Source organism: Dendrobates tinctorius, unplaced genomic scaffold (genome assembly GCF_039654945.1).
Source record: "Dendrobates tinctorius isolate UK_male_01 unplaced genomic scaffold, ASM3965494v1 ptg000070l, whole genome shotgun sequence".
NCBI classification, from domain to species: Eukaryota; Metazoa; Chordata; class Amphibia; order Anura; family Dendrobatidae; genus Dendrobates; species Dendrobates tinctorius.
The window spans coordinates 75,387,304-75,414,880 of NW_027361738.1; the positions used below are offsets into that span (position 1 = coordinate 75,387,304).

The following is a 27,577-nucleotide window of genomic DNA, read 5'->3' on the forward strand; positions in this document are numbered from 1 at the left end:
CTGCACATCACAGGAGGTCTATCCAGTCCTGCACATCACAGGAGGTCTATCCAGTCCTGCACATCACAGGAGGTCTATCCAGTCCTGCACATCACAGGAGGTCTATCCAGTCCTGCACATCACAGGAGGTCTATCCAGTCCTGGACATCACAGGAGGTCTATCCAGTCCTGGACATCACAGGAGGTCTATCCAGTCCTGGACATCACAGGAGGTCTATCCAGTCCTGGACATCACAGGAGGTCTATCCAGTCCTGGACATCACAGGAGGTCTATCCAGTCCTGGACATCACAGGAGGTCTATCCAGTCCTGGACATCACAGGAGGTCTATCCAGTCCTGCACATCACAGGAGGTCTATCCAGTCCTGCACATCACAGGAGGTCTATCCAGTCCTGCACATCAGACAAGTGCAGAGTGAATCCTTCAGCTCAAATCTAGAACGTCATCAATTTGAAACGGTTGAAGGTCTGATCTTTGGGACCCTCCTAAACCTGAGCACTGTGCGTTTCCTCACGCAGCGACACCCCACACCCATTGCCCCTTTTAAATAAACTGGACCGGCTTCAGAGGAAGTGGAAGCCGCGATGGTTCCTTCTCAAGATCGTGGGGGAAGAGGGTAGTGGTTCGTAGGTCATCACTATTTTTACCTTTAAAAGACTACCTCTCTGCTGTGGAGCCACAAGTACCCCCAACAAGAGATTTAACATTGCTGCAATGACAATGGCTGGTGCACTGTGAATTACATCTCCGATGTAAAAACCCCAAGTAAATAGTTTTATCATGGCTGCCGATAACCGCCGAGTTGCATACAACAGTAACGAGGCCCGAACACTTGTATGGGAGCTGCCGAACTACTTCATTCTTCTCTGCCGTCAGCTCAATGTCAGGTTGAGGCCGATCAGCTGCATCTTCTCTGACAAGTCGTTAACTAGGGATTCACGGACTAACAACCTTGTAGCTTTCAATGGAGGCCGCCAGGCAGCATCGTCCAGAGAAAACCCATCTAGCCACATTTCTGTGAAAACTTTGCATTGCGCCAAGCCAAGGAGAAGACGACGTTACAGGGATTAACCCCCTGAATGTCTTCACCTCATTGTATTTAGTAGTAAATAAACTTTTAGTTTATGGAAACACTTCGGCATTCGCTCGCTTTGTGGGGAGGGAATTTACCTTGACAAGTTCTCCAGTGAGATTTCTCTGAAGTGAAAAGTAGATTTTTTAGCAAAAAGGCCTATGAATAAAATTAAAAAAAAAAAATGAAATTATAAAATCTCCAAAACAATAATCAACGTTATGCAATAGGAAGTTGTGACTAAATACCCCCAAAACATGGCGGATTATAGTTACTAGGTCTTATGCTCTTCAAAAGGTTTTCCCACCAGAAACCATTAAAGGGAATCTGACAGCAGTTCTTTTTGCTATGGAATCAGCAGCATAATGTAGGGGCAGAGATCCTGATTCCAGCGATGTGTCACTTACTGGACTTCTTGGTGCAGTTTTTATCAAGTCCCAGTTTTCTCTGCTGTAGATGTGTAGCAGTGGCGAGAATGCGGAGCCCTGTATTACCCCACCCACATCACTGATTGGCAGTTTGTAGACGGTGTACACAGGAAGCTGCCAACCAGGGGTGAGGGGGGGCCGGGTTATTCAGATTAGTTGGACTGCCTGGAACAAGACACTAAAGCCCCCTTCACACATAGCGAGATCGCTAAAGCGTCACCGATTTAGTGACGCAACAGCGATATCGTTACATGTGACACTTACCTCCAACCCGGCTCCCCGCTGAATATCACTGATCGCGCAAGATGGGCCTGGTCCATTTCTCGTTGTCGGCTTGCTGCTGGCGCAGACGAGCGACTCCATGGATGCGGGAGGAAGAAGTCACCCTCGCTGCGTTTGACAGGTACAGTAAGTAACGACCGCTGCTGCATCGCTGGTGAGATCTGCCTGTGTGGCAGCTCACTAGCGACCATTTAGCGATGCACCAGCGATCCTGACCGGGTCGTATCATTGTTGGGATCGCTGGTGCATCGCTAAATGTAAAGGGATCTTTAGTCCTGTGCTGATAAAACAATGATTGTATTGGAACTACAGCATATGGGCTAGTAAATGATATATTGCTGGTATAAGAATCATTGTCCCTACACTGTGCTGCTCTCAGATTAAATGCTGACAGATTCCCTTTAAAGAGGATATCCAAGGACCTTTATAAAAAAAAAAAAAAAAAAAAAAAAAAAAAAAAAAAAAGAAGAAAAGAAGTCCCATACTAATCCCAACTCCTTAGAGATGTGTAGTATCACGTCACACACTTGGCCCAGTGCATTCCTTGTACCGCCTCGATTCTGATTGTTCCACTGCATTTCTTAGACCCTCAATCACATTAGCTGTCCAACGCCCCCTTACACAAGAATGCTCAGCTGCTGTCTTCTCTATGAGAGAGCTGCTATTAGATCGCTCTGGCAGCGGCTTATCTCAGAGGCTTAACAAATCAACCACAGAAATTAGGCAGGAGACCACCATCCACATTAGACTATTGGTCAAAGTTAACCTGAAGTGTATGTGGGGCTTTATTATTTCAATGTACAGTCCCAGAATCTTTCCGTCTGCCCTGTACCGTCTCTATTGATATAGAGAACACATGCCTAAAAGTCAGCCCCTCCTGCCTTCGACATCCGCGATCACATGACTGCAAGAAGATGTCAATCCATGTGATCAACCACTTGGCATTGCAAAAAACAAAACAAAAACAAAACAAAAAAAAAAAACAAAAAAAACACCTAAGTCTGAATGAACCATAGTCAGGAAACCCCCTATAAATCAAACTAAAGCTGTTAAATTAATGCAAATTACCTGCACCGGTGCGATTACTGCACATGGACCGCCTTCAAATTGCTCCAAAGCCGTCGGTTCCGAGTCACTGAAGACAAATCCTTAAACGAAATGGCATAATGACAAATAAGCCTGCAAGTTCCAGTAACAAGAGGAGACTGGGGGGGGGGACCTAGTATTAGAGAAGCCACTGGGAACGATACTAACCAATAAGCCGTGCAGCACCCAACGCCAGGCAGCAGCTGCCCAAGCAGCGGATAGTTTACAGAGCATGAAAAGGAAAACCTTATCTATAATAGAACCGGGGGAGCGTCACTCTGTCTGAAGCCTTTATAGACTGCGCAAGCGCGACGCGCCTGCGCAGTCTGAACCCAGAGTGACACATCCCCCACAGAATGACGCAGACCCCCATGAGATCGCGGTATGCGCAAGCACTGAACGCATACCGCCGATCTCCGCAAAACCTTACCGAACCCGGTGTTGCTGTTGCCGGCGGGGTCTTGCGTCTTCAGGTGACGTCTGGAGTGGGCGTGTTGTAGCGCTGGAATCGGCGCATGCGCAGTCCGCGCTTACCGCCGGCATTTTCTTGAAGACACACTGCAGTGTGTCTTCAAGAACGTAGCGACGGAAAGCGAGGACTGCGCAGGCGCCCAGTCCGGCACCACAACACGCCCAGAACAGGACAGCACTGGACACAGGGAAGAAAGGTGAGTATAAATGTTTTTTTTTTAATGCGTGCAGTTTAATAGGGGTGAGGGGACCATAATAACAGGATAGGGGGGGGTGAGGGCACCATGCATACCTGGATAGGGGGGGGGTGAGGGCACCATGCATACCAGGATGGGGGGGGGGGGGATTGAGGGCACCATGCATACCAGGATAGGGGGGGTGAGGGCACCATGCATACCAGGATAGGGGGGGGTGAGGGCATCATGCATACCAGGATAGGGGGGGGGATGAGGGCGCCATGCATACCAGGATGGGGAGGGTGGGGGGATGAGCGCACCATGCATACCAGGATGGGGGGGGGGGGTGAGGGCACCATGCATACCAGGATGGGGGGGGGGGGTGAGGGCACCATGCATACCAGGATGGGGTGGGGGGGGGGGGGTGGGGGCACCGTACATACCAGGACGGGGGGGCGTGAGGGTACCATACATACCAGGATTGCGGGCTAAGGGTACCATACATACCAGGATAGGAATGCAGCACATCCAGGATGGGAGACCATATACCAATAAAAATGCTTGCCACCCGGGCATAGAACCGATTCATAGCTAGTATACATATAATCCTGAATGCAGGACGGATCGAGGCTGTTTGACAGATATACGGAAACTGCTCCTTCATCTCTCACGTTCATACCGCTCACCTTGTGTCCACCGGCTGAAGATGGAGTCCACCAGGCCTTTACCGTTTTTCTCTCCCCACACCAGATTCACCAGCTCTTTATTACATTCCGACATCGTGGACCCTCGAACGTCTCTTCCCTCTCAGAGTTTAAATGCTGCCAAGGTTTCGATCTTTTCCACATGAAACCCCTCAATGTCGCTCCTAGTAAGAGCCGAAATTCAATACTAGATCCTGAGGGCGAATAAGGGGACATTTATGTGTTTGGATGGCAACCACTATCACGAGGGTTGTAGTACTCACCAAAGTATGCGTCTCCCAACAACTGCTCTGTGTGCTGTCAGTTTTTGGGGTCCCATCGACTTGAATGGACAAATTTTGTTTTTTCCTAGGCAAAATACCCCACTGATCACAACTATGGAGCCCTGCAGAGTCTCCTTTGAATGGAGCTTAGGTCACACATACAGTGGGGAAAATAAGTATTTGATTCGCTGCCGATTTTAAACATTTTCCCACCTACCAAGAATGGAGAGGTTTAATTTTTAATCGAAGGTACACTTCACCTGTGAGAGACAGCATCTAAAAATTAAAGCCAGAAAGTCACATTGTATGATTTTCAAATAATTAAATTACTTATTTCATATAATAAAATGCATTTAATACAATAGAAAAACAGAATATTTGGTACAGAAACTTTTGCAATTAGAGGTCAGACGTTTCCTGTGGTTCTTGACCAGGTTTGCACACACTGCAGCAGGGATTTTGGCCCACTCCTTCATACAAATCTCCAGATCTTTCAGGTTTCGGGGCTGTCACTGGGTAACATTGAGTTTTCAGCTCCTTCCAAAGATTTTCTATTGGGTTCAGGTCTGGAGACTGGCTAGGCCACGCCAAGACCTTGAAATGCTTCTTACGGAGCCACTCCTTAGTTGCCCTGGTTGTTTTTTTGGGTCATTGTCATGCTGGAAGACCCAGTCACCACCCATCTTCAATGCTCTTACTGAGGGAAGGAGGTTGTTGGCCAAAATCCTGTGATTCATGACTCCATCCATCCTCCCTTCAATACAGTGCAGTTGTCCTGTCCCCTTTGCAGAAAATTACCCCCAAAGTATGATGATTCCCCCCCTATGCTTCATGGTTGGGACGGTGTTCGAGTTGCACTCATCCTTCTTCCTCCAAACACGGAGAGTGGAATGATACCAAAGTTCTATTTTGGTTTTGTCTAACCACATGACCTTCTCCCATGCCTCCTCTGGATCATCCAGATGGTCATTGGTGAACTTCAAACGGGCCTGGACATGTGCTGGTGTGAGCAGGGGTACCTTTGCTTGTCCTGCAGGATTTTAATCCATGACGGCGTAGTGTGTTACCAACAGGGCTTTGGAGTCGGTGTCCATTTTGGTGGAGTTGGGAAAAAAAAAAAAATGGAAAGACTCCGAAAATATTAGAAATTGGGTTCAATAGTTCAGTGCAGGATGTGCTGTAAATGTTTTCATAATTTAGAAAGTTATGAAGTGTCCTATAAATGTCTGTTCTGTTCTTGATCTAAGGATCTAGGCCTTTAGTTGAGATTAATCTATGCTGCGCTTTAAGTATATGCTCAGTAGTGAGGCCGGGCTGGGGAGATGGAGGTCAGGGAAATTTAGGAGCTGGTAGTTAGGCTTACCGACTCCACAGCCCTGGTCACTAACGGTAATGTTTGAGACTCTGGTCTCAGCTCTCTTCAGATCATTGACCAGGTCTTCCCGTGTAATTTTGAGCGGATTCCTGACCTTTCTCAGAATCATCCTTACCCCACAATGCAAGATCTTGCATGGAGCCCCAAGCCGAGGAAGGTTGATAGTCATCTTGTGTTTATGCCATTTTCTGATAATTGTGCCAATGGTTGTTGACTTCTCCCCAAGCTGCTTGCCTATTGTCCTCTAGCCCATCCCACCCTTGTGCAGGGCTACAATTTGGTCCCTGGTGGCCTAAAGGGCATGTCACACTAAGAGATATCGCTAGCAATATCGCTGTAACTAGTGACGTTATAGCGATATTGCTAGCGATATCGCTGTGTCTGATACTTACCTACGACCGGCTCCCCCGCTGGTTATCGCTGATCGCGCGAGAACGTTCAGGACTGTTTCTCGTCGTCTGCTTCCTGCGGCGCTTCCTGCTGTGAGGACGAGCGACGCGTGGAGCCGGGCGGGAGGACATCAGGATCGCCTGGTGTGACAGGTAAGTAGCGATCCCCGTCCCCAGCGGTGAGATCTGCCTGTGTGGCAGCTCACTAGCGACCACTTAGCGATGTACCAGCGATCCTGACCGCGTCATATTGCTGGTCGGGATCGCTGGTACATCGCTTAAGGGGGTTTTACACTAAGCGATATCGCTAGCAATATCGCTAAAACGTCACAGGTTTTGTGACGTTATAGCGATATTGCTAGCGATATCGCTATGTGTGATACCAGCGACCGGCTCCCCCGCTGTCCATCGCTGATCGCGCGAGAATGTCCGGCTCCATTTCTTGTCGTCTGCTTCCTGCTGTGTGAGACGAGCGACGCTGGAGGCGCGCGGGAGGACGTCAGGATCGCTGTGTGTGAATGGTAAGTATCGTGCGCTGCGTCGCTGCTGCATCGCTGTGAGATCTTTCTGTATGAAAGCTCACTAGCGATCATTTAGCGATGCACCAGCGATCCTGACCGGGTCGGATCGCTGGTGCATCGCTAAATGTAAAAGGGCCATAAGTGTGACAGTACCTTTAGACCACTCTTTGGTCTTGGCCATGGTGGAGAGGTTGGAGTGTGATTGAGTGTGGACAGGTGTCTTTTATACAGGTAACAAGTTCAAACAGGTGCAATTAATACAAGTAATTAGTGCAGAGTAGGAGGCTCCTTAAAGAAAAACTAACAGGTCTGTGAGAGACAGAATTCTTGCTGATTGGTAGATGATCAAATACTTATTTATTTTAAATTAATTAATTTGCAGTTTATTACAAGTCATACAATGTGATTTTCTGGATTTTATTTTTAGATACTGTCTCTCGCAGGTGAAGTGTCCCTACGATAAAAATTACAGACCTCTCCATTCTTTGTAGGTGGGAAAAGTTGTGACTTGTGTGACTGGTGGGGGTCCCAGCGGTCGGACCCTCAGCCATTAGTACATTATTTTTTATTCTGTAGATAGGTAATGCCATCATAATTTGGCACATAGAATTGAGGCGTGGCCCAATAATGCAGAACTATCATCCTTCCTTTTATTTTTCACTACAGGACTAGGGGTCTCGAGCCTCCTGGTCCAACCAGGCCCCCAGCACTGATTAGAAGCTGTCATTATACAGTGTACACAGAAAGCAGCCAATCTGTGGTGTGTGTGCGGGGTTATACAGGGTTCAGCATTTTGAGCTCTCCTAGATCCGCAGCAGAGAAATCTTTGTATGACAACTGCTGTAACCTAAGTGACACATGCTGGAATCAGGGTCTCTACCCCTACATTATGCTGATGTCAGATTAGATAGCAAAAATCTGCTGATAGATTACCTTTAAATTACAAACACAGAAGGTAGGAAGTAAAGCTAAACAACGACTTGTGACGTCGTCTCAGTGGTGCAGCTTCAGGCTATCCGACCTCTGCGTAAAAACCTTTCTATATTAGGCAGAAGACAGAACTTGTGATCTGAAAGCAGAGTAACAAAAAATGGATGAACAGGTAAAGATCCTCAAAAGGGGCAAAAGAATGGGAGGGGGGGGAGCGGCGATGCAGTCACTTAAAACTGTTCTGGCAGCAAGACTGTACCCCAGTAGTTTGCTTTCATTTTCAGGTTTTTCAAGAGTAGAGGGCAGGGAAGAGCCTGGCCCCCCACAAAAATGAATGGAGGCAGTGAGGGGGCAGTCCCCCCCACAGGGGAGGGAGTGAGGCGCCCCGGTCCTCCCGCAGGGGAGGGGAGAAGGGAGGGAGGCGGCCCGGTCCCCCCCCCGCAGGGGAGGGGAGAAGAGAAGGAGGCAGCCCAGCCCCCCCCGCAGGGGAGGGGAGAAGAGAGGGAGGCAGCCCGGTCCCCCCCGCAGGGGAGGGGAGAAGAGAGGGAGGCAGCCCGGTCCCCCCCGCAGGGGAGGGGAGAAGAGAGGGAGGCAGCCCGGTCCCCCCCGCAGGGGAGGGGAGAAGAGAGGGAGGCAGCCCGGTCCCCCCCGCAGGGGAGGGGAGAAGAGAGGGAGGCAGCCCGGTCCCCCCCGCAGGGGAGGGGAGAAGAGAGGGAGGCAGCCGGGTCCCCCCCGCAGGGGAGGGGAGAAGGGAGGGAGGCAGCCGGGTCCCCCCGCAGGGGAGGGGAGAAAGGCAGCCGGGTCCCCCCCGCAGGGGAGGGGAGAAGGGAGGGAGGCAGCCCAGCCCCCCCCGCAGGGGAGGGGAGAAGGGAGGGAGGCAGCCGGGTCCCCCCCGCAGGGGAGGGGAGAAGAGAGGGAGGCAGCCGGGTCCCCCCCGCAGGGGAGGGGAGAAGAGAGGGAGGCAGCCCGGTCCCCCCCGCAGGGGAGGGGAGAAGGGAGGGAGGCAGCCGGGTCCCCCCCGCAGGGGAGGGGAGAAGGGAGGGAGGCAGCCCGGTCCCCCCCGCAGGGGAGGGGAGAAGGGAGGGAGGCAGCCGGGTCCCCCCCGCAGGGGAGGGGAGAAGGGAGGGAGGCAGCCGGGTCCCCCCCGCAGGGGAGGGGAGAAGGGAGGGAGGTGGCCCAGCCCCCCCCGCAGGGGAGGGGAGAAGGGAGGGAGGCAGCCAGGTCCCCCCCGCAGGGGAGGGGAGAAGGGAGGTGGCCCCCTGAATGGTGGGGGGTTGGGAGGGAGGCGGCCCGGCCCCCGCACACATTGGGGGCACCTGACAATAGCACATTATGAATACAACTCCCAGGCATGACATAACCAGGCTTCTAGCTCTCCAGGCCGTCAGCAGTATACCTGACCCTTGGGGCCGTCACACTAGTGCTCGGGGCTTCTATGGCTGCCATAGGGACGTGTACATGGGTCTGATGTGTTCGCTGACAGTCCCGACACACAGCGGGCATCACCAGCGGCCCTGTGCCCGGAGCTGGCGCGGTCCTGGCCGGCTCACATCACACCTACCCCCGCCCGGATCACCGTCCGCTCCGCAGCAATCACATCCCGGCTCCACAGTCCACACTGACTCAGGTACAGACCGCCGGAAGCGGAAGTCACTGCAGACAGGAGGCGTGCCCGTCTCCATGGTTACACAGCCCTGCTGTCACTCAGCGCTTGTCTGCGGCGTGACGTCACGGCTCACATACATACAAGTGCGCAGCGCTGCGGCCGTCACTGGCACTGCCGCCTCCAGCCCGGGGCTGAGCGCCACACTTCACTGCAGGGCTCCGGGGGACTGATACAAAAAACTGTAATCACCCCCGGTTTTTCCATCTATTAAATAAAAAAAACCAGAAACCCATATTTGATATTGTCACATTCATATAAGTCTGTGCCATGAAGATATACAAGAAACTCCGCGACACGTCAGGCCGCGTACAAAAAATGAAAATGCTGAAAATCGATAGAAAAAGCGATCAAATGTTTCCCAAAATGATACAGGGAAAACCACTGTGAAAAGAACCGCGGCCCCATCAGCAGAAACAGGAAAAAAAGTGGAGACACAGAGTGTACAACAAAGTTCTAAAAAAAAACCCAAAAAACTTTTTAACCCTTAAAAGAAGTAATAATAAAAAATGCAATAACTAATAATGATAATAGAAAACTAATAAATCATAATGCTTAATAATAAACAATTACAATAGTAATAAATCATAATTTATAGTAAATAATAGTTAGAAATAATAACAGAAAACAGTAATAACTAATAATAACAAACCATGATTTAGGATAAATATTAGTAAATAGTAATAACAAAAACAGCAAACAATAATAATTGTAACAATAATAAATAAATATTATTAATAATAGTAAATGACAAAAATAATAGTAATAAATAGCAATAATACATAATGATTAATAATCGGAATAATACATCAGGCTTACTGTCGCCTGAATGACCCGGAGAATCATGATGCCGGCTCATTTTTATGAACACCATAAAATAAATAAAAAAAATTGCCTGAGTTTTTTTTTGTTATTTATTATTAGATATTTTTTTCACTGTTCTTTTCAGTACATTATATGGTAAAAATGAACTAAAATGCAGAGGGGAAGGGGTTAAATAATGTTGATATAATGAATGAATGAATGAAACGAAGAGAAATAATGACTCCATGTGACATCAGTGTAACTAAATGCAACAGAATGGACATAGATCATTCAGAATAAAAGCTCAGATACAGAAGAGAAGATTTATTACTGATGAAAAAAAGGAAATAATCCGGAGAGTCCCCCCAGACTGCCCAGAGACCACCAGCAGCAGCTCTGCTGGGTCCGCTTTGCGTGTGGAGGAGGTTTGTCCCTTCTCGGACGCCGTTGCAGCTGACAGCCGCGCTGATGGGGCACATGGTGCTGCAGGAAGAGAGCTGAGATCCGTCCACCATCTGCATCTATGGGAGGACAGGCCAAGAGGAAGAGCAGCAGGCCCAGGAGGAGGCAGAGGGGAAGGAGTGCAGGTGAGCAGGAACCCTCTCCAGCTGCAGGGCGTGCTGGGAGTTGTAGTTCTGTGACAGCTGCAGGTGGCAGAGCAGCTGGTCCACATGTAAATGTAGCAGAGCCGAGTTAGTTCTTTGGGAGTTGGAGTGTTGCAGTCTTACTGGGGAAATCCTGTTAATGGAGAAGCGTTACAGGACGGATTCAGCCTCCGGCCGCAGCGCTGTAAGGCGAGGGTTAAACGGTCACTTCAGCGTTCGTAGAACTACTGCGCGCTACGTTAAAGTTTTCTACGTTTACAGGATGGAGCTGAAAAAGTTTCACCAAGTTTGATAAAAAAGTTGTAAGAAATGTTATCGTAAAGGCTGTCCGTACTGGAGGAGCCCTATAGATGGGAGATAGAGGACTGCTCCTGCCTGCAGCACACTGTGTGCGGGGACAGAGGCGTATCTAGGCTTTCTGGCACCCGGGGCAAGAATTTTGTTTGCCCCCCCCCCGCCCAAGTACATATGCGACTTGCACACTTAGCCATGTACCCACGAGCTGCTCCTCCTAATGCTCTCAATGTTCAGTAAAAAACTGAGAGAAGCAGGAAGAGAAGCTCGTTGTCACAGGACCATAACTATGAAAATCACATATGAGTGAAATGTCCATGTGATGACTACGGCAACCTGCAGAGCTGAATCCTGACATTGCAGCTTCTGAATTCTCACAACGAATGCACTGCACACTTTTAGGATTCTCCCTTGCCGATGTACAGTCATGTCAGCACAAGTATGTGATTTATATACTTCTGGCCACATTCCGACTAGACGTGCCCGGCCTCGTTCCGTTCACTTTCATTGAGTGAGGCCACACATGTCTAGTCAGCATGTGACCGCATGTATGTAAATTACCGGCATGAGAGAATCCTGACAGCGTTCAGTGAGCACTGTGAGAATTCAGAAGTCTGCAGTCACATAGAATGTCTGCAGACTCAGCACAAACCTGGAGAACCCCTATAATGTTCCTAACAAATAAAAACATGAGAATAAGTCAGTATCACAAATAACATTTACACCCAGGTACCTTATAGATGACGTCGTCTCTGCAGTCAGTCACCTTTTCTTCTAGACCCCATGATGAGTTTTCTCATCCACATCTTGTCTCTGCAGACTTCCATCTTCTCCGGTCTTCTGCAGCAAATCTCCACACGACGCCCTTAAAGATAGAAGTGTCATTATAATGCCCCTAAATAAAAAATGTCTGCAATATACTGTGGCCTCACACTATTCCCCTCCCTCCTCATACTGTCTCCTCATATATTTACCCCCTCACTCTCTATACTGTCTGCTCACACATATCCCCGACTCCCCATACTGTGTCTGCACACATGCCATCACCATCACTCCCCATACTGTCTGCACCAATCCCCTATACTGTTTCCTCATACATACTCTTTATTTTGTGTCCTCAAGTCTCCCCACACATTAAATCCCCCCATCCCCAATCCCCCACACACATTAAATCCCCCCCACACATTAAATAACCCCCCATCCCCACTCCAAATCCCCCCACACATTAACCTAATCCCCACTCATTAACCCCCATCAGCACTCCAAATCCCCCCACCCCCACTCCAAATACCCCCACACATTAATGCCCCCATACATTAACCCCCATCCCCATTCATTAACCCCCGCACACATTAACCCAATCCCCGCTCATTAACCCCATCACCACTCCAAATCCCCCCACACATTAAATAACCATCTCCACTCCAAATACCAACACACATTAACCCCCATCCCCATTCATTAACCCCCAAACACATTAACCCAATCCCCACTCATTAACCCCCATCACATTAAATAACCCCCATCTCCACTCCAAATCCCCCCACACATTAACCCCATGGCATCCCCACTCATTAACCCCCACACTCATTAACCCCCATCCCCTCTACAAATCCCCCCCATCTCCACTCATTAACTCCCCCTCATCTCCCATCTTCGGTGGTTCTTCAGCTCCACAGTGGAGCACACTTACTACCAGCGTTTGCTTTGGGCGCAGGGGAGTGACGTCAGCAGCGTGATCACATGACCTGATCACGATGCTGACGTCGCTCTGGCCCGGCGGTCAGAGCTTCATTTGTAAAATTGTTCACTGGGAGCCGGCACGCGCACCTTCTCTGCGCCGGCTGTCAGCTTGACAGCTGACACAGAGAACCGCTGACTCTCAGGCCGGGGGGGCGGCAGAACGCAGACGCCAGGGAGGACACTGCGGACCGCTGCATTAGGCGGCCCGACTGCGCCCCCCTGCTGGCTGCCCCCCCCTAGATACGCCCCTGTGCGGGGACCACCCTCCATTCCTGATTCCTCCTCTCCCCAGGACAGTTTAGCCTCATTCAGACAAAATGCTCTGTTTTCATCAGTGTGGTGGATCTGATTTTCATCCATTTTTGATTCCTTGTGTTCATATTTACCATTAATTTTTCTCACGTGCAAAAAAACCCCAAAACATTTTCAAGCCTCCGATTATTCTTTAAAAAGTAAGAAAAGAGAAATCAAATAAATGACACATGTATGTGCTATTTTTATTGTTGCTTTGAACAGCATGATGTAGGGTCAGAGACCCTGGTCCCAGAGATGTGTCACTTACTGGTCTGCTTGCTGTCATTTCCATACAATCACAGTTTTCTGTGCTGCAGAGCTCAAATACTGAGTTGTCTATAACCATGCCCTCATCACTGATTGGCAGTTTTCTGTGTACACTGTGCATAGGCAGAAATATTCCAGTTGATGATGGGGAGTGGTTGGACTAGTAGTCACGAGACACCTACTCCTGCAATGATCATCTCCTGCTGATAAAACACTGATTTAACAGAAACAGCAGCACACAGCCCAGTAAGAGACACATCGCTGGAATCAGGGTCTCAACCCCTACATCATATTACATTGCAAAAACCTGCAGACGATCGTTGATTTAAAGGATGATTTTGATTTGCGACATGTTTCCAATTTGTTATTGCGAGCAGTCAGTTTGCAAACAAACGGAGACATGTGGGTACATGTTCGATCTGGATAAAACATGGGATGGAGCGTGTACATCAAAGCAGATGTGTGAATGACACCAAGACTGGGGCAAAATGAAGATGGCTGTACTACGTCGGTTCGCTTTTATTGATTGTGGGTGCCCTGTCAGAGTCGATGCACAGCCCTGGACTATGGGTTCGCTCACACGTAGCGTACATGTGGCTGATGCAATCATGATGTAGCAGTGCCAGGCCACGATGACTGGCGTTATACAGCACAGCCTGGTGGAGAAGTAATGGCTGGAACTTCCAACTACCTGAATACTCAGGCGGCGTCCTGACAGTCCAGTACCCGATCCCATACTTGGCCCATTAGAGGCCAAGGTGACAATCTTTTCGCTAATGGATCCTAAGCGTGAATCCTAAAGCTTTTATGGGGCTTAGTGGACATCGCAAGTGAGATCTGAATGTAGCCGATATCACTGGACAGTATATATAGTGCACACTGGCGGACACAGAAACGAAAGGGCCCCTGTGCAATAACAATGTATGGGCCCTCTGCCGCCCAAGAGCTCCTAAAACTGCAAAATTGCACCTGCTTTGGAGGTAGCAGTGGCCCCTTTACCTCCTGGGCCCCTCTGCGGCCGCACAGGTTGCACCAATGATATGTCCTCCCCTGTAGTATATATGATAATGGACACTCAGGGGTTTTTAAATTGTTGTCTTGATCCCTTTTAGCAGATGACATCGCTGGTTCGTCGGCTCAAGATCGGATGAAAAATAGGATGCAGAACAAGGCCAGGAAGAAGACCGCCGAAAAATACTCCGTTCATCAATTACTAGAAAAGGTAACGATCCCAACAACTAGAAGCTGGAGGATCCTGGAATCTTTTCTCTTCATCTGGTGTGAGAGAGAATCTAATCAATTACTTTCTTTTATCAGTCACGTACCACCTAAAAAATCAGAGCTGTCACCCGGTCACAATAGACGGTTTCATTGACGTTCTTTAGGGTCATGGTAGAAGGGTGTGCGAGGTTCAGAAAATGGAGCTTTAGTGGGAGGATGATGAAAAATTGTGGGTTTTTGTTAATATTCTTAGCCAACTAATGAAGCAAATTACGGCATTTTTTATATATATATCTTTAGTGTACTATTTTCAACTCCGTCGCTCCATAATTTTCAATTGTCGCACCTGATTGATACCTTTTAATTTAATTACGCCAATGCAGCTTTTCAGGAATATCAGAAGATAGTTGGAGACCGTTCTGTCGACTCTCGCCCCGTAATGTTGAATTTTTGCCCAAATGTATAACTTTTTATAAAAGGGGTTGTCGTCTGCTCAACCAGCCCCTTGTCAATTCCTGTATAGCTCCATGTAAAATAGAAACAGCCTATAATCCGCTTCGGGGCTCGTGTGACATTATGTCACGTCAGCGCTGCAGCCCATCGGTGGCCGCTAATGGGACACTTCACTTTAAGATTTGGTCATCAATCTCCCATCGGTGGGGGACCGACACTGTCCTCGTGAATTGGAGCTGATCTGCTGTTCTTGGCAGTGGCTGCTCTGCTCCGTACACTGTATTCATATGGTTGGCGCCAGTGCTCATGGCAGCTCATCGGTGGGGGTACCGGATGTCAGAACCTTCTCTTTCCGATCTGATCTTCATGACCTTATCTCATCATTACAAGATTGAGGCACAAGTTTTGAGCCAAAGTTTTAGACACTTAACTCCCTCAACTCTCCTTGACTCGCGAGTGAACATGAAATGGTCTTCAAGCAATGGATTGTTATTTCTCCATGCATGACCCAAATTACAAAAATACTAGACCCCAGTTCGGCTATTTTCCTAGGTGCCATTCCCTTTGGATAGCAGCATGCCCAACCAGCGCTCCATTCTATGTCCTAGCCGGCTGGGTGTCCCCCGATCAATGGCGGTCTTGTCTATCAACTCTCCAGTGGATGGGTGAGAGATTCTTTAGTCCAAAAAATCAGCGTTCTCACTCATCAGCGATAACGAGGCTCCATTACATGGGAGATGGGGGTCTGATCACTCATAGTATGGGGTACGGATATTGAGTATGGGGCTGCTTTAGATAGCTGAGGATTTCAGAACCCATTTCATAGGGTCATGAAGATCCCAGTGGTCAGACCTTCAGTGATCAGCCTCCAATCTCCTAACCGGTGGATAAGTGACAACCTGCCCATTTGCCAAAACCCTTTAATTTTATAGGATTTTTCGTTTTTGTTTTTCTTTTTCGTCTGATCATTTTGCAGAAATCCCAATCTACGTCTTCTATATTTCAGACTGAAGAGTATCTGGACAATTTTAACTTTGAGATGGCCCAGCTCTTCTGCCAGAGAGCCCTGGATCTGGAGCCGGAAAACCTCGAGATCCTGGATATGATGGGGAACATCTGCATGGAATTGGGAAAAGTGGAAAAAGCAAAACAAATATCCTTTTCTGTATGAATCGGCAAAATGCTGCACAGGGATGGAAGCAGTAGATATTGGGATATTATCTTCTATCATTATTTAATATTGAGTCCGGCTCTTTAGTTCAATCTCCCGTATCGAATAGGGAAACGGCCCCCCCACAATTGTCCTATAGATCTGTCACATTGGGATTATCTCAGAGGGGTATGTGTTGTGCTATTTATCCGGAGTTTACCCCAGTGTAAAATGCATCATGTGCCGTTAAAAAATCATAATCTGCTCCTTTCATGGTTCTCCATATGTCCTCTACTTGTCTACAGTGTAACCGATTCATCAACGCTTGCATTACCCCAGTCTGGAAGTAGAAGGTGCCAAAGTCATTAAGAGGTGCCCACTAATTAATGAATTTGGTGCTTCATCTCAGTGGCTTGCACTTCCACGCCCTGCGTCAGAAATGCTACTCCAGTCATGGACTGGAGTAGGATTTCTGGCTTTGAAAGTGTTAAAAAAGCTCTGATCTCAGCAATGTAAATCCCTAGATGCCTCGGTCATTAGCGACCACTAGCATTTAAAGAATGTTACAGAGGGAGGTCATTCTTGCAAGATATACCCTGCAAAAAAGCTCGCAAAAAACTGCCAGAAAAAGTCATCAAACAGTTCTATGATATAAGTAAAAACTACTGCTCATCGTGCAAAAGAACAGAACGCCCTGATACAGCTCTGCAAGCCAAACAATAGAATTGTTTTAAACTATTAAAAAGTAAAGAAAAATAAATAAAAATCAGGTTTCCCCATAATGTGTACTCTTACTACAACTATCCACTTATTTTTTTTTCCCCCACAGTGAAATCTGCGATAATAAAAATTAAAAACAATGGCAGAGTTGCTGTTTTTCGTACTTTTGTCCTACAAAAATATGAAATCACGAGTGATGAAAAAGTTAATTTTGGGTGCAAACGTAGCAAAATATAATATACCGTAATAAGCCATTTCTCCTCATAATAAGTTAATAGTAGCCTAAAAATAGTTGGGTGATAGCACTATACCTAAAAATTGTGCTATTGACAAATACAACCCATCCTGAAAAAAACCGAGCCCTCATACAACTGTGTTGATGGAAAAAGTAAAATGTTTGGTCATTAAAGATAACTTTTCTGTTCCCCCGAGTCTCCAAATCTGCCACCAATGCACTTTACAACTTTATTCCTGCATTTGAAAAATGTCATGAAGGTGTGCAAGAACCATTTCCATATCACATATGCTGATTAGCGAGGGCTAATCTGGTGGAATGTTCCATCACCGAGACCAGTCCTGCAGCCGATACTGTAATCACACCTATGTGATTGACGTCCCCCCCCGGCTGGTCGAGAAGAACTTGATGTCTCGATGCCCCCATTGGCACGTGCAGTGGGTCTATGAAGGGTAAACCTGGCTTCACTGTACATGCCCAGGGAGCCATAGTGATGCAAGGTGACACCTAGTCCAGACTTAGTACAGGTATAGAGCAGTATAGTACAGACAGTACAGGTAGAGAGCATTTTTGTTGCTTTGCTGTCTCTTGGGCTATGCACTTTATATTCTCTCTGTATATTCCTCTGAGAGAGCGTTGTGTGATCGTGCTTCTGTTTCTGCCTTGTCTGTCTTGTTTTGCACTTCACCTTACACTGTACAGATTAGCGCTACTTAACAGCATAGGAAGGAACGAGGCCCAGGCATCTCCACCTTCAGGGGTAATCCTGGGACAGGAATAGCCAGGCACCCCATAGACTGGGGGTCAGTAAAGGTGTACATCTATTATCCTACACTCACAAGAGCAGTGCAGTTAGAAAACATTGAAGCAGAATAGTACAGTACATATAGTGCTGTTAGAAAGCAGTGCAACATGTGTAGCACCAGTGATACCAGCGCGGCACATGGAGCGCAGTGCTCCACGTGTAGCGCCACTGGAGAGTAGGGCGGTACATGTAATGTAAGTAAAGAGCAGTGCAGTACAGGTAGAAAATAGTGAAAGAGAACGGTACAGTACATATAGTGCTGGTGAAGAGCTGGGCAGCTCGTGTAGCTCCAGGGGGACAGATGTAGTTGATGTAGAGAGAGGTGCAGTACATATAGTTCTGGTAGAGAGCGATACGGATCATGTAGTGTGAGAATTTCAGTAGATAATGAGTGTTACAGTTCATGTAGTGCAGGCAGCTGGAGGTATGATACATGTAGCACAGGTAGGGGGCAGTACAGTGCCTGTAGCTCTAGTTTGTGCCTAGGAGAGGTGTCACTAGACCGGCCAGTGCATAAAGTAAAACGGTCTCTGAAGGACAATGATTGCAGCCTCCGGCCATTTTGGCTTCAGCTGCCTCTGTATTATCCATTTCTTGCCTTAACTCCTCAGCAGGTTTTCTTGAAAGCTGTAGATCTCAGTCCAGAAAAGGGTCACGCCAAATACATGTGTCTGGGGCAGATCCACGGCCAGGAGGAAGCCCTACAATACTTTCAGAAGGGACTAGAAGTAATGATCTGCGCCTACCAGAACCAGCCCCAAGCGGTAAGAGCTGAGGGGCCGCGTCTCATGAATGACCCCACCACGACACTGCGCAGTGGTTATTGGTTGCCTGTCTTAGTCCATCCTCCTCCTTCTCAGATCCTCATCACGTTCTCCAGTCCTTTAATTTTAGCTTTGAGTTGTGGCCTCTTACTGGAAATGCTCATGGGATCCGCTGTCTTGTTATCGTCACGAATTAATGTAAAATTGCCGGGACCCCCCAGGAGCCGGGTGTAAAATGTAATCCCACCTGGTAGTAAATGTTCAATTTCCTTGTAGCACCATCACAGGAGAAATTAAGTATTACACATAGTCCATTCATATGAGTTGGTTGTCTGTCTCCAGGTTGGGGGACCCTCTGTTACTTTTCTCTACGCTGATCAAAAGATTAGTATCCATTAGACTCCCTCCCTATTAATAAATTGGGGGTGGGCTCGGACTGGCCCACAGGGAAACAGGAGAATCCTCCGGTAGGCCCCTTGGACTGACCCACAGGGAAATGGGAGAATCCTCCGGTAGGCCACTTGGACTGACCCACAGGGAAACGGGAGAATCCTCCGGTAGGCCCCTCGGACTGGCCCACAGGGAAACAAGGAGAATCCTCCGGTAGGCCCCTCGGACTGGCCCACAGGGAAACAAGGAGAATCCTCCGGTAGGCCCCTCGGACTGGCCCACAGGGAAACAAGGAGAATCCTCCGGTAGGCCCCTCGGACTGGACCACAGGGAAACAAGGAGAATCCTCCGGTAGGCCCCTCGGACTGGCCCACAGGGAAACAAGGAGAATCCTCCGGTAGGCCCCTCGGACTGGCCCACAGGGAAACAAGGAGAATCCTCCGGTAGGCCCCTCGGACTGGCCCACAGGGAAACAAGGAGAATCCTCCGGTAGGCCCCTCGGACTGGCCCACAGGGAAACAAGGAGAATCCTCCGGTAGGCCCCTCGGACTGGCCCACAGGGAAACAAGGAGAATCCTCCGGTAGGCCCCTCGGACTGGCCCACAGGGAAACAAGGAGAATCCTCCTGTAGGCTCCTCGGACTGGCCCACAGGGAAACAAGGAGAATCCTCCGGTAGGCCCCTCTGAAGGAGTGCTGAAGAGCAGCGCTATTGCACCTGATTCACTATTTGCAGAAAAAGTATCAGCTAATCATTAATTTATTAAGTAAATTTTGCCTACAAGAGTCATGTCTTTTTTTTTTTTTTTTTTTTGCATGCAGCTGAACAGTGGACCCCAAAAGTCAGTTATTGGGGGGCCTTTGAGAACTCAGTCCAACTCTAAGTGGGGGTCATGGCTCTTAGAATTGGGTAATGAAACCAAAATATGCAGCGTCCTTCTCATGAAGGTGCCCCCGTCGATATGTCATGCAAACATCATAGAGGATGGGGTTCACGCCTGAGACCCCCTTTTACTTGCTGCGCCTGAGGGCGTCTCTGTAGGGGTGTATTTCCATGTGGCGGATTGTTACAGACGTTTCTTGCCCCATTCTTATAAGTGTGGTTTGTGCACGTCCAACCAAAACCACCTCGTTAGGAAAGGATTCATAGTCGTGTGAATTTCTGCAGCAAATCTGTCCCCTTAGAGGGGCTCGGCCCCCTCACATGTTTGCATTACACGATCGGCCATTCAGTTCAGTGGGTGGGACTTAAAATGGTTTTCCAACTTGAAATTTTTTTTAGCTAAATGTGCTTAAACCAATAAATTATGTAACTTACTAATATCCTGAATGTCTGGAGTGGGTTCCGATCTTCAGATTTAAAGGGAACCCTCCATCTCACTTTACCCCCATAAACCGCCATTAGCATTGCTTTGGTATTCCTGCCCAGTCTGTCCTTTCATGCGCCCTTCATGTCCTTATATATTATGGCCTTGTTTCTTTTCCTTCAAATATGTAAATTACCCTATGCCTCTTGTAACCCCCACCACACCACTCCGGCCTCCTGATGTTGGGCACAAATGTGGCGGCCGATCAGCCCTGAAGTGCTGTAACAAGTCCCAGACATGTTTTCACACTACAGTAATCTTTTCAGTAGACTTTTTGTGCAGACGGTGCTCACTCTATGAAAGACAACGCTGTCAATCACCGGTAAGGTAGGCGGGAATATGTAAAATCAGTGGGCGGAGTGGTTCGCTGAGCCTCTTTGCCACACCCAGGCTGCACCAAGCGCCCTAATTGGCATATTTAATTAAAGTTCAGTTTCTCCAGAATAGAGAAAGTGATTAACGCACTAAAGGTGCATTTTTTAATAGGGGATATATCCCCTACAAGGCTATGGGCTTACTTTATGCTGTCAGTTATTCCCTCCAACATACAGATGCGGGATATTGGCAGCGAAGTAGGCTGTCAGTCATAGAGGAGGGGTGTGTCCGTTCGCTTTGATGGACAGGCTCCCTGTGTTAGTGAAGCAAAACAGCAGACGTAACTCCAAGGTCCCAGATTATCCACAGAGGTTTTGGCATCACTGGTTTAGAGGGGTATATTGATGTGACAGGTTCACACTAAGCTTTGGTTTTGAGGTCCTACCAGGTCCCCTTCCGGTTTGTGTCCAATATAGGACCGTTTTTCCTGAGTTAACGTGTGAGCACAGGTTGTGTATAGTGGGGGCTGGCCGACAAACCATTTTAATATCTAAGCCAACAGCTTTACTGACAGAGAAGGGGGCTGGCTTGGATATTAAAATGAGCAGTTAACCAGCCCCCTTTACTCACAAGTCTACATAGAAAAGGCTTATACTTGCAATAGATGAGTTCCATACACCAGTCTGTTGTCCGTGCACAAGGTGGTAGCAATACAGAGAAATCCAGGCACCAGACGTCCTCCTGTTGGTAACTTTTATTGGTACAGGAAAATCACAATGTTTCGGCCGCCCAGGACCTTTATCGAGCCCTAAAAAACCTGAAAATATGCATAATATTCACTTTATTAGTACAGAAAAATTGCAAAGTTTCAGCCACATAGGACCTTCATCAAGCCCTAAAAAAAAGAGGAAGATGCGTAATATTTTTATTAGTGCAGAAAAATCACAATGCTTCGGCCGCTCAGGACCTTTATCAAGCCATATGCATAATATTCACTTTATTAGCGCAGAAAAATTACAACGTTTCAGCCGCGTAGGATCTTTCTCAAGCCCGAGTGAGATGTGTAATATTCACTTCATTAGTAGAGGAAAATCACAATGTTTTGGCTGCTCAGGACCTTTATCAAGCCATATGCATAATATTCACTTTATTAGCGCAGAAAAATTACAACGTTTCAGCCGCGTAGGATCTTTCTCAAGCCCGAGTGAGATGTGTAATATTCACTTCATTAGTAGAGGAAAATCACAATGTTTTGGCTGCTCAGGGCCTTTATCAAGCCTTAAAAAAGAGACACAATGCATATCTATCTTTCTCTATGGCTTGATAAAGGCCCTGAGCAGCCGAAACATTGACATTTTTCTGCATTAATAAAGTGAATATCATGCATACAGTGAGGCAAAAAAGTATTTAGTCAGTCAGCAATAGTGCAAGTTCCACCACTTAAAAAGATGAGAGGCGTCTGTAATTTACATCATAGGTAGACCTCAACTATGGGAGACAAACTGAGAAAAAAAAATCCAGAAAATCACATTGTCTGTTTTTTTTTCATTTTATTTGCATATTATGGTGGAAAATAAGTATTTGGTCAGAAACAAGCAATCAAGATTTCTGGCTCTCACAGACCTGTAACTTCTTCTTTAAGAGTCTCCTCTTTCCTCCACTCATTACCTGTAGTAATGGCACCTGTTTAAACTTGTTATCAGTATAAAAAGACACCTGTGCACACCCTCAAACAGTCTGACTCCAAACTCCACTATGGTGAAGACCAAAGAGCTGTCAAAGGACACCAGAAACAAAATTGTAGCCCTGCACCAGGCTGGGAAGACTGAATCTGCAATAGCCAACCAGCTTGGAGTGAAGAAATCAACTGTGGGAGCAATAATTAGAAAATGGAAGACATACAAGACCACTGATAATCTCCCTCGATCTGGTGCTCCACGCAAAATCCCACCCCGTGGGGTCAGAATGATCACAAGAACAGTGAGCAAAAATCCCAGAACCACGCGGGGGGACCTAGTGAATGAACTGCAGAGAGCTGGGACCAATGTAACAAGGCCTACCATAAGTAACACACTACGCCACCATGGACTCAGATCCTGCAGTGCCAGACGTGTCCCACTGCTTAAGCCTGTACATGTCCGGGCCCGTCTGAAGTTTGCTAGAGAGCATTTGGATGATCCAGAGGAGTTTTGGGAGAATGTCCTATGGTCTGATGAAACCAAACTGGAACTGTTTGGTAGAAACACAACTTGTCGTGTTTGGAGGAAAAAGAATACTGAGTTGCATCCATCAAACACCATACCTACTGTAAAGCATGGTGGTGGAAACATCATGCTTTGGGGCTGTTTCTCTGCAAAGGGGCCAGGACGACTGATCCGGGTACATGAAAGAATGAATGGGGCCATGTATCGTGAGATTTTGAGTGCAAACCTCCTTCCATCAGCAAGGGCATTGCAGATGAAACGTGGCTGGGTCTTTCAACATGACAATGATCCAAAGCACACCGCCAGGGCAACGAAGGAGTGGCTTCGTAAGAAGCATTTCAAGGTCCTGGAGTGGCCTAGCCAGTCTCCAGATCTCAACCCTATAGAAAACCTTTGGAGGGAGTTGAAAGTCCGTGTTGCGAAGCGAAAAGCCAAAAACATCACTGCTCTAGAGGAGATCTGCATGGAGGAATGGGCCAACATACCAACAACAGTGTGTGGCAACCTTGTGAAGACTTACAGAAAACGTTTGACCTCTGTCATTGCCAACAAAGGATATATCACAAAGTATTGAGATGAAATTTTGTTTCTGACCAAATACTTATTTTCCACCATAATATGCAAATAAAATGAAAAAAAAACAGACAATGTGATTTTCTGGATTTTTTTTTCTCAGTTTGTCTCCCATAGTTGAGGTCTACCTATGATGTAAATTACAGACGCCTCTCATCTTTTTAAGTGGTGGAACTTGCACTATTGCTGACTGACTAAATACTTTTTTGCCCCACTGTATCTCTCGTTTTTTTTAGAACTTGATAAAGGTCCTGCGTGACCGAAACATTGTGATTTTTTTTTTTTTCTGTACCAATACAGTTACCAAAAGGAGGTAGTCTGGTGCCCTGGTTCCTAAATTTCTCTACCTAGAAGAAGCTGTCCATTGTTGCACACAAACCAGAAGTGAGGCACCCAGAATCGGAGCTTGTAACTAGAGACCGGGCTGTCTAACTATCTATCCTACGCCTATCTAACGACATCCCCTTTAATTACTCCTTTTCCTTGTAGTCTTTGCTGCCACGTTTCTATATTTTTTAGGTTGGTTCCTTAATAATAAAGTTTCTTGTTGATTTCCGGGGATTTGATAAAGAAGGGAAATCTAACGGTCTCATCTCTCCGCTTTACTTCGCAGTCGGGGGCAGCCAACTTTTCGGATGAAATGGAGGTGACTACGAAGGATATCTCCGCAGCGTTCTGCTCCGTCGCCGAGATTTATCTCACTGATCTTTGGTAAATTACATTCCCCCCCATTTCTTTTATGCCCTGTGAGGTGTAAGACATGAAAATCACATTTTTATTTTTTATATTCTGTTAGTTTTCAGTAATTTTCACTTTGGTAAAGTAAGAAACCTTTGAATTAGACTTCACATGGAAAGCTCAGAGCCGCCTTCATGCCGAGGGGGCATGACCTTGTCCTCCAGCGGTGCTGGGAATGCTGGAATGATGTGAGGGTCCTGGGGGGGGGGAGGTTTCCGAGTCTTTGAACTAGTCTACACTTGGCATTTCTTTCATATGCATTTACAGATAATCCACTTAACCCTTTCCCGTCTGCCCATTTTCTTTTCAATATAGACAGGACAGGACAGGTGTTTAGGAGAAGACAGGAGTGTTTTTGTTTTTTTTTAACCACTTCTGTCTTTCCTTTTGCCATCTACATTGAGAACAATGAGCCGACGCATCGATTGGACCCGTCGATTCTTTCGGGCACAGTTTGGCACCCAGTTCAGCTCTGTCAGTGATAGATTTTTTTATTACTATGAATCCTAAATTAAAAAAGTAAAAATGCAATGTCATCCAGAGATTATTTTATTACCCCTCTGCGGGTCATATTATGTATCAACCATAACAGTTATATAAACTATACGGCCAAAAAAATAGACATTTTATATATAATTTCTATAAATATATAGTTTTTTCTCCTTCGTCTCATTGGGGGACACAAATACTGTGGGTGTATGCTTCTGCCGCTAGGAGGCTGACACTAAGTGAAAAAAAAAGGTTGGTTCCTCCTCCGCAGTATACACCCTCGCCCCTATTGCGGGCGGAAATCAGTTTTTTGCTTAGTGTCTTGGGAGGCACACGTGTCTGGTTGTCTCCAGACTTTTTTTTTTTTCTCTCTTTTTTTCCATGAAGATAAGACAGGGGCGACAGATCCTATTGAAAGGGTGCGATCTCCCCAAACCAACAATCGGTGAGCACGTGTTGAGTATCGTCTCCACGTATGCTTTCCCGCACCGAGGGACATATCTGGGCTTTTTTCCCCAGACATCTATTTTTGTTTGTTATTTTATGAAGAAGAGACAGGGGCAACGGATCCTATTGAAAGGGTCCGATTTCCCCAAACCAACAACGGGCGAGCACGTGCGAGAGTCCCTCCACGTATCCTCTCCCGCGACGTGGGACACAATGCCGGACTTAGCCCTGTCCACCCATAGGTATTGAAACCATGGGCTTGCACAGAGGCACAAGACTAGTCTGTGCGGCCCCCACTGCTCCACCAACGCTAGACGGCGGTGCTGCAAGGCGGCGGACGGTCCCTCTCCTCACCCCCTGAAGGGGTTAGATGGAGTTAGGGTGCCTGCACCGTCCAGGAACTAACCCCATCCCCGCTACCTGGTGGCAACAGGTTAGAGCTGGAGTCAGGTATGAAGGCCTGTAGAAGGCCTGCAGCAGCGTTACGGGAAGCTCCAGGCATCTTAGGAAGTGTAGGGCAATCCTCCTTCCCTCTCCTCCCTCCTTCCGCCAGGCGTGGGCGCTGGGTTCCGGCGTCAGGCACTGGAGCCTTCTGCCTGCAGGCCGCCGGCCCGCCCCCCCCCTTCTCCCCTCCCGTGGCAGGCGGGCGTGCAGGCAAAATTAAGTCCAGGGCTTCGACTCCAGGGTTTCAATTCCAAGCCGTTTGCGGTTCACAAAAAGGGAATGGGTCTGTCAGACCTGTCTTGAACCTGAGGCTTCTGAACAGGTTCGTCAGCATCAGACATTTCCGGATGGAGTCTCTACGGTCCGTCATATCGGCCATGGAGCGGAGAGAATACTTGGCCTCAATAGATATCCAGAACGCATATCTGCACATTGCCACCGGCCATTCTAGGCTGAGCGTGAGTGCATTCACCAGGTGGCGAGCCCTTTTTTCCTGCTCATTACAGGTTTCTGCGCTTCGACATCAATGGTCGACATTTTCAGCTCATAGCACTACCCTTCGGGCTAGCCAAGGCTCCCAGAGTGTTCACAAAGGTTATGACAGTTGTCCTGGCCATGCTACATTCTTGAGGCATAGTCATTTTTGCCTTACCTGGAGGACCTCTTAGTTAAGGGCCGTTCAATACGGGCATGCAAGGAAAATGTCAACATCACGCTGGATACTCTTGGCCGCTTAGGGTGGTTGGTCGGCGCTAGGTAGTCATCTCTTGTGCCAGCTCAGAGGCTTTTTCTTCTTAGGAAGGCTCCTCAACACTTGCCGGGGGCTGGTAATTCTCCTCAGGAAGAGGCACTTACTCTTCGGAGGGAGTCTGGACTTGCCAACCAGTCCCTCATTCCATCTGGTTCAGGATGAGGATTCTAAGAGAAATGGTGGCGGCAATAGAGGTGTTACCGTTCGCCAGTTCCATCTTCGCCCCCTGCAGCGTGCCCTCTTGTCAGCTTGGGACAAGAATTCCGTTCACGTTCGTTCAGCGGGGCCGACGATCCTGTCAAGTCAGGGAGTCGCTCGAATGGTGGATAACCAGTCCCTCTCTTTTCCAGGGGAAGCCCTTTTTGCCCAGACCATTGGTTGGTGATGACAACCAAAGCCAGTCTCCTAGACTGGGGAGCAGGGTTTTCGCCACCACACGACCCAGGGGCGGCGGTCCCTGCAGGAGGCTCTCCTCCCGACCAAGCTAGTCGAGATACGGGCAATTTGGCTGGCTCTGCAACAGTTTCATCTAGCAGGCCGCCTTGTCTGAATTCAATCGGACAAAGCCACGGCGGTGGTCTATATAGACCATCAAGGGTGTACCCGCAGCAGAGCAGCCATGCGCGGGGTGGGGCATGTTCTTCAGTGGGTCAGACAAAACACTCGGTGATCTCGGCGGCTCACATCCCGGGCGTGGAAAATTGGGCGGCAGAGTTTCTCAGGGTCCTTTGTCCGGAGAGTGATCTCTACATCCTGAAGTCTTCCAGCAGATTTTTTTTTTTTTTTTTTTAACTACGGGGAACACCAGATGTGGATCTCTTGGCTTCCGGAGTGAATGCCAAGGTGCCCACATGTGGCGCTCGGGCCAGGGATCCGCAGGCAATCGTTGGACGCAGTGGTTCTGTCATGGAACCAGTGTCGCCGCCCATATCTATTTCCCCCACTGTCGCTACTGCCGAGAGTCATCAAAAGGATCAAGAGGGAAGGGGTTCCGGCGATCCGGCTGGCCCCAGACTGGTCCTATTGAGCGTGGTACGCAGATCTAATGCACCTGCTCGCCGACGTTCCTTGGCGACTGCCAGAGCGCCCAGAGCTACTTTCTCAAGGGCCGATTTGCCACTCAAGCTCAGTAGCCCTGTGTTTGAC

General features: G+C 48.0%; 2 protein-coding genes across 7 annotated transcripts in view; one reads left to right on the top strand and one right to left on the bottom strand.

Moving 5' to 3' along the window:
• MINDY3 (MINDY lysine 48 deubiquitinase 3) overlaps positions 1-9,371 on the bottom strand; it is a 108,496-nt gene extending 99,125 nt beyond the window's left edge. Inside the window, exons 1-6 of one of the 6 annotated variants that reach the window (XM_073581942.1) lie at positions 9,259-9,371; positions 7,701-7,836; positions 4,483-4,567; positions 4,202-4,383; positions 2,851-2,930; positions 1,171-1,231 (exon numbers count right to left, since the gene is read on the bottom strand). In XM_073581942.1, the coding sequence (XP_073438043.1) occupies positions 1,171-1,231; positions 2,851-2,930; positions 4,202-4,295 (235 nt within the window). In that variant the 5' untranslated portion in view covers positions 4,296-4,383; positions 4,483-4,567; positions 7,701-7,836; positions 9,259-9,371. Of the gene's footprint in view, positions 1-1,170; positions 1,232-2,850; positions 2,931-4,201; positions 4,414-4,482; positions 4,568-7,700; positions 7,837-9,258 lie in introns of all 6 variants that reach the window. The other 5 variants (XM_073581943.1, XM_073581941.1, XM_073581945.1 and 2 more) reach the window with 5 other exon arrangements.
• Positions 9,372-10,415: 1,044 nt separating this feature from the next.
• LOC141095705 (uncharacterized) overlaps positions 10,416-27,577 on the top strand; it is a 510,166-nt gene continuing 493,004 nt past the window's right edge. The window contains 6 exon segments of the mRNA XM_073581947.1: positions 10,416-10,671; positions 10,674-10,751; positions 14,480-14,589; positions 16,048-16,194; positions 18,566-18,715; positions 24,176-24,273. Coding sequence (XP_073438048.1) covers positions 10,431-10,671; positions 10,674-10,751; positions 14,480-14,589; positions 16,048-16,194; positions 18,566-18,715; positions 24,176-24,273 — 824 coding nt within the window. The 5' untranslated portion in view covers positions 10,416-10,430.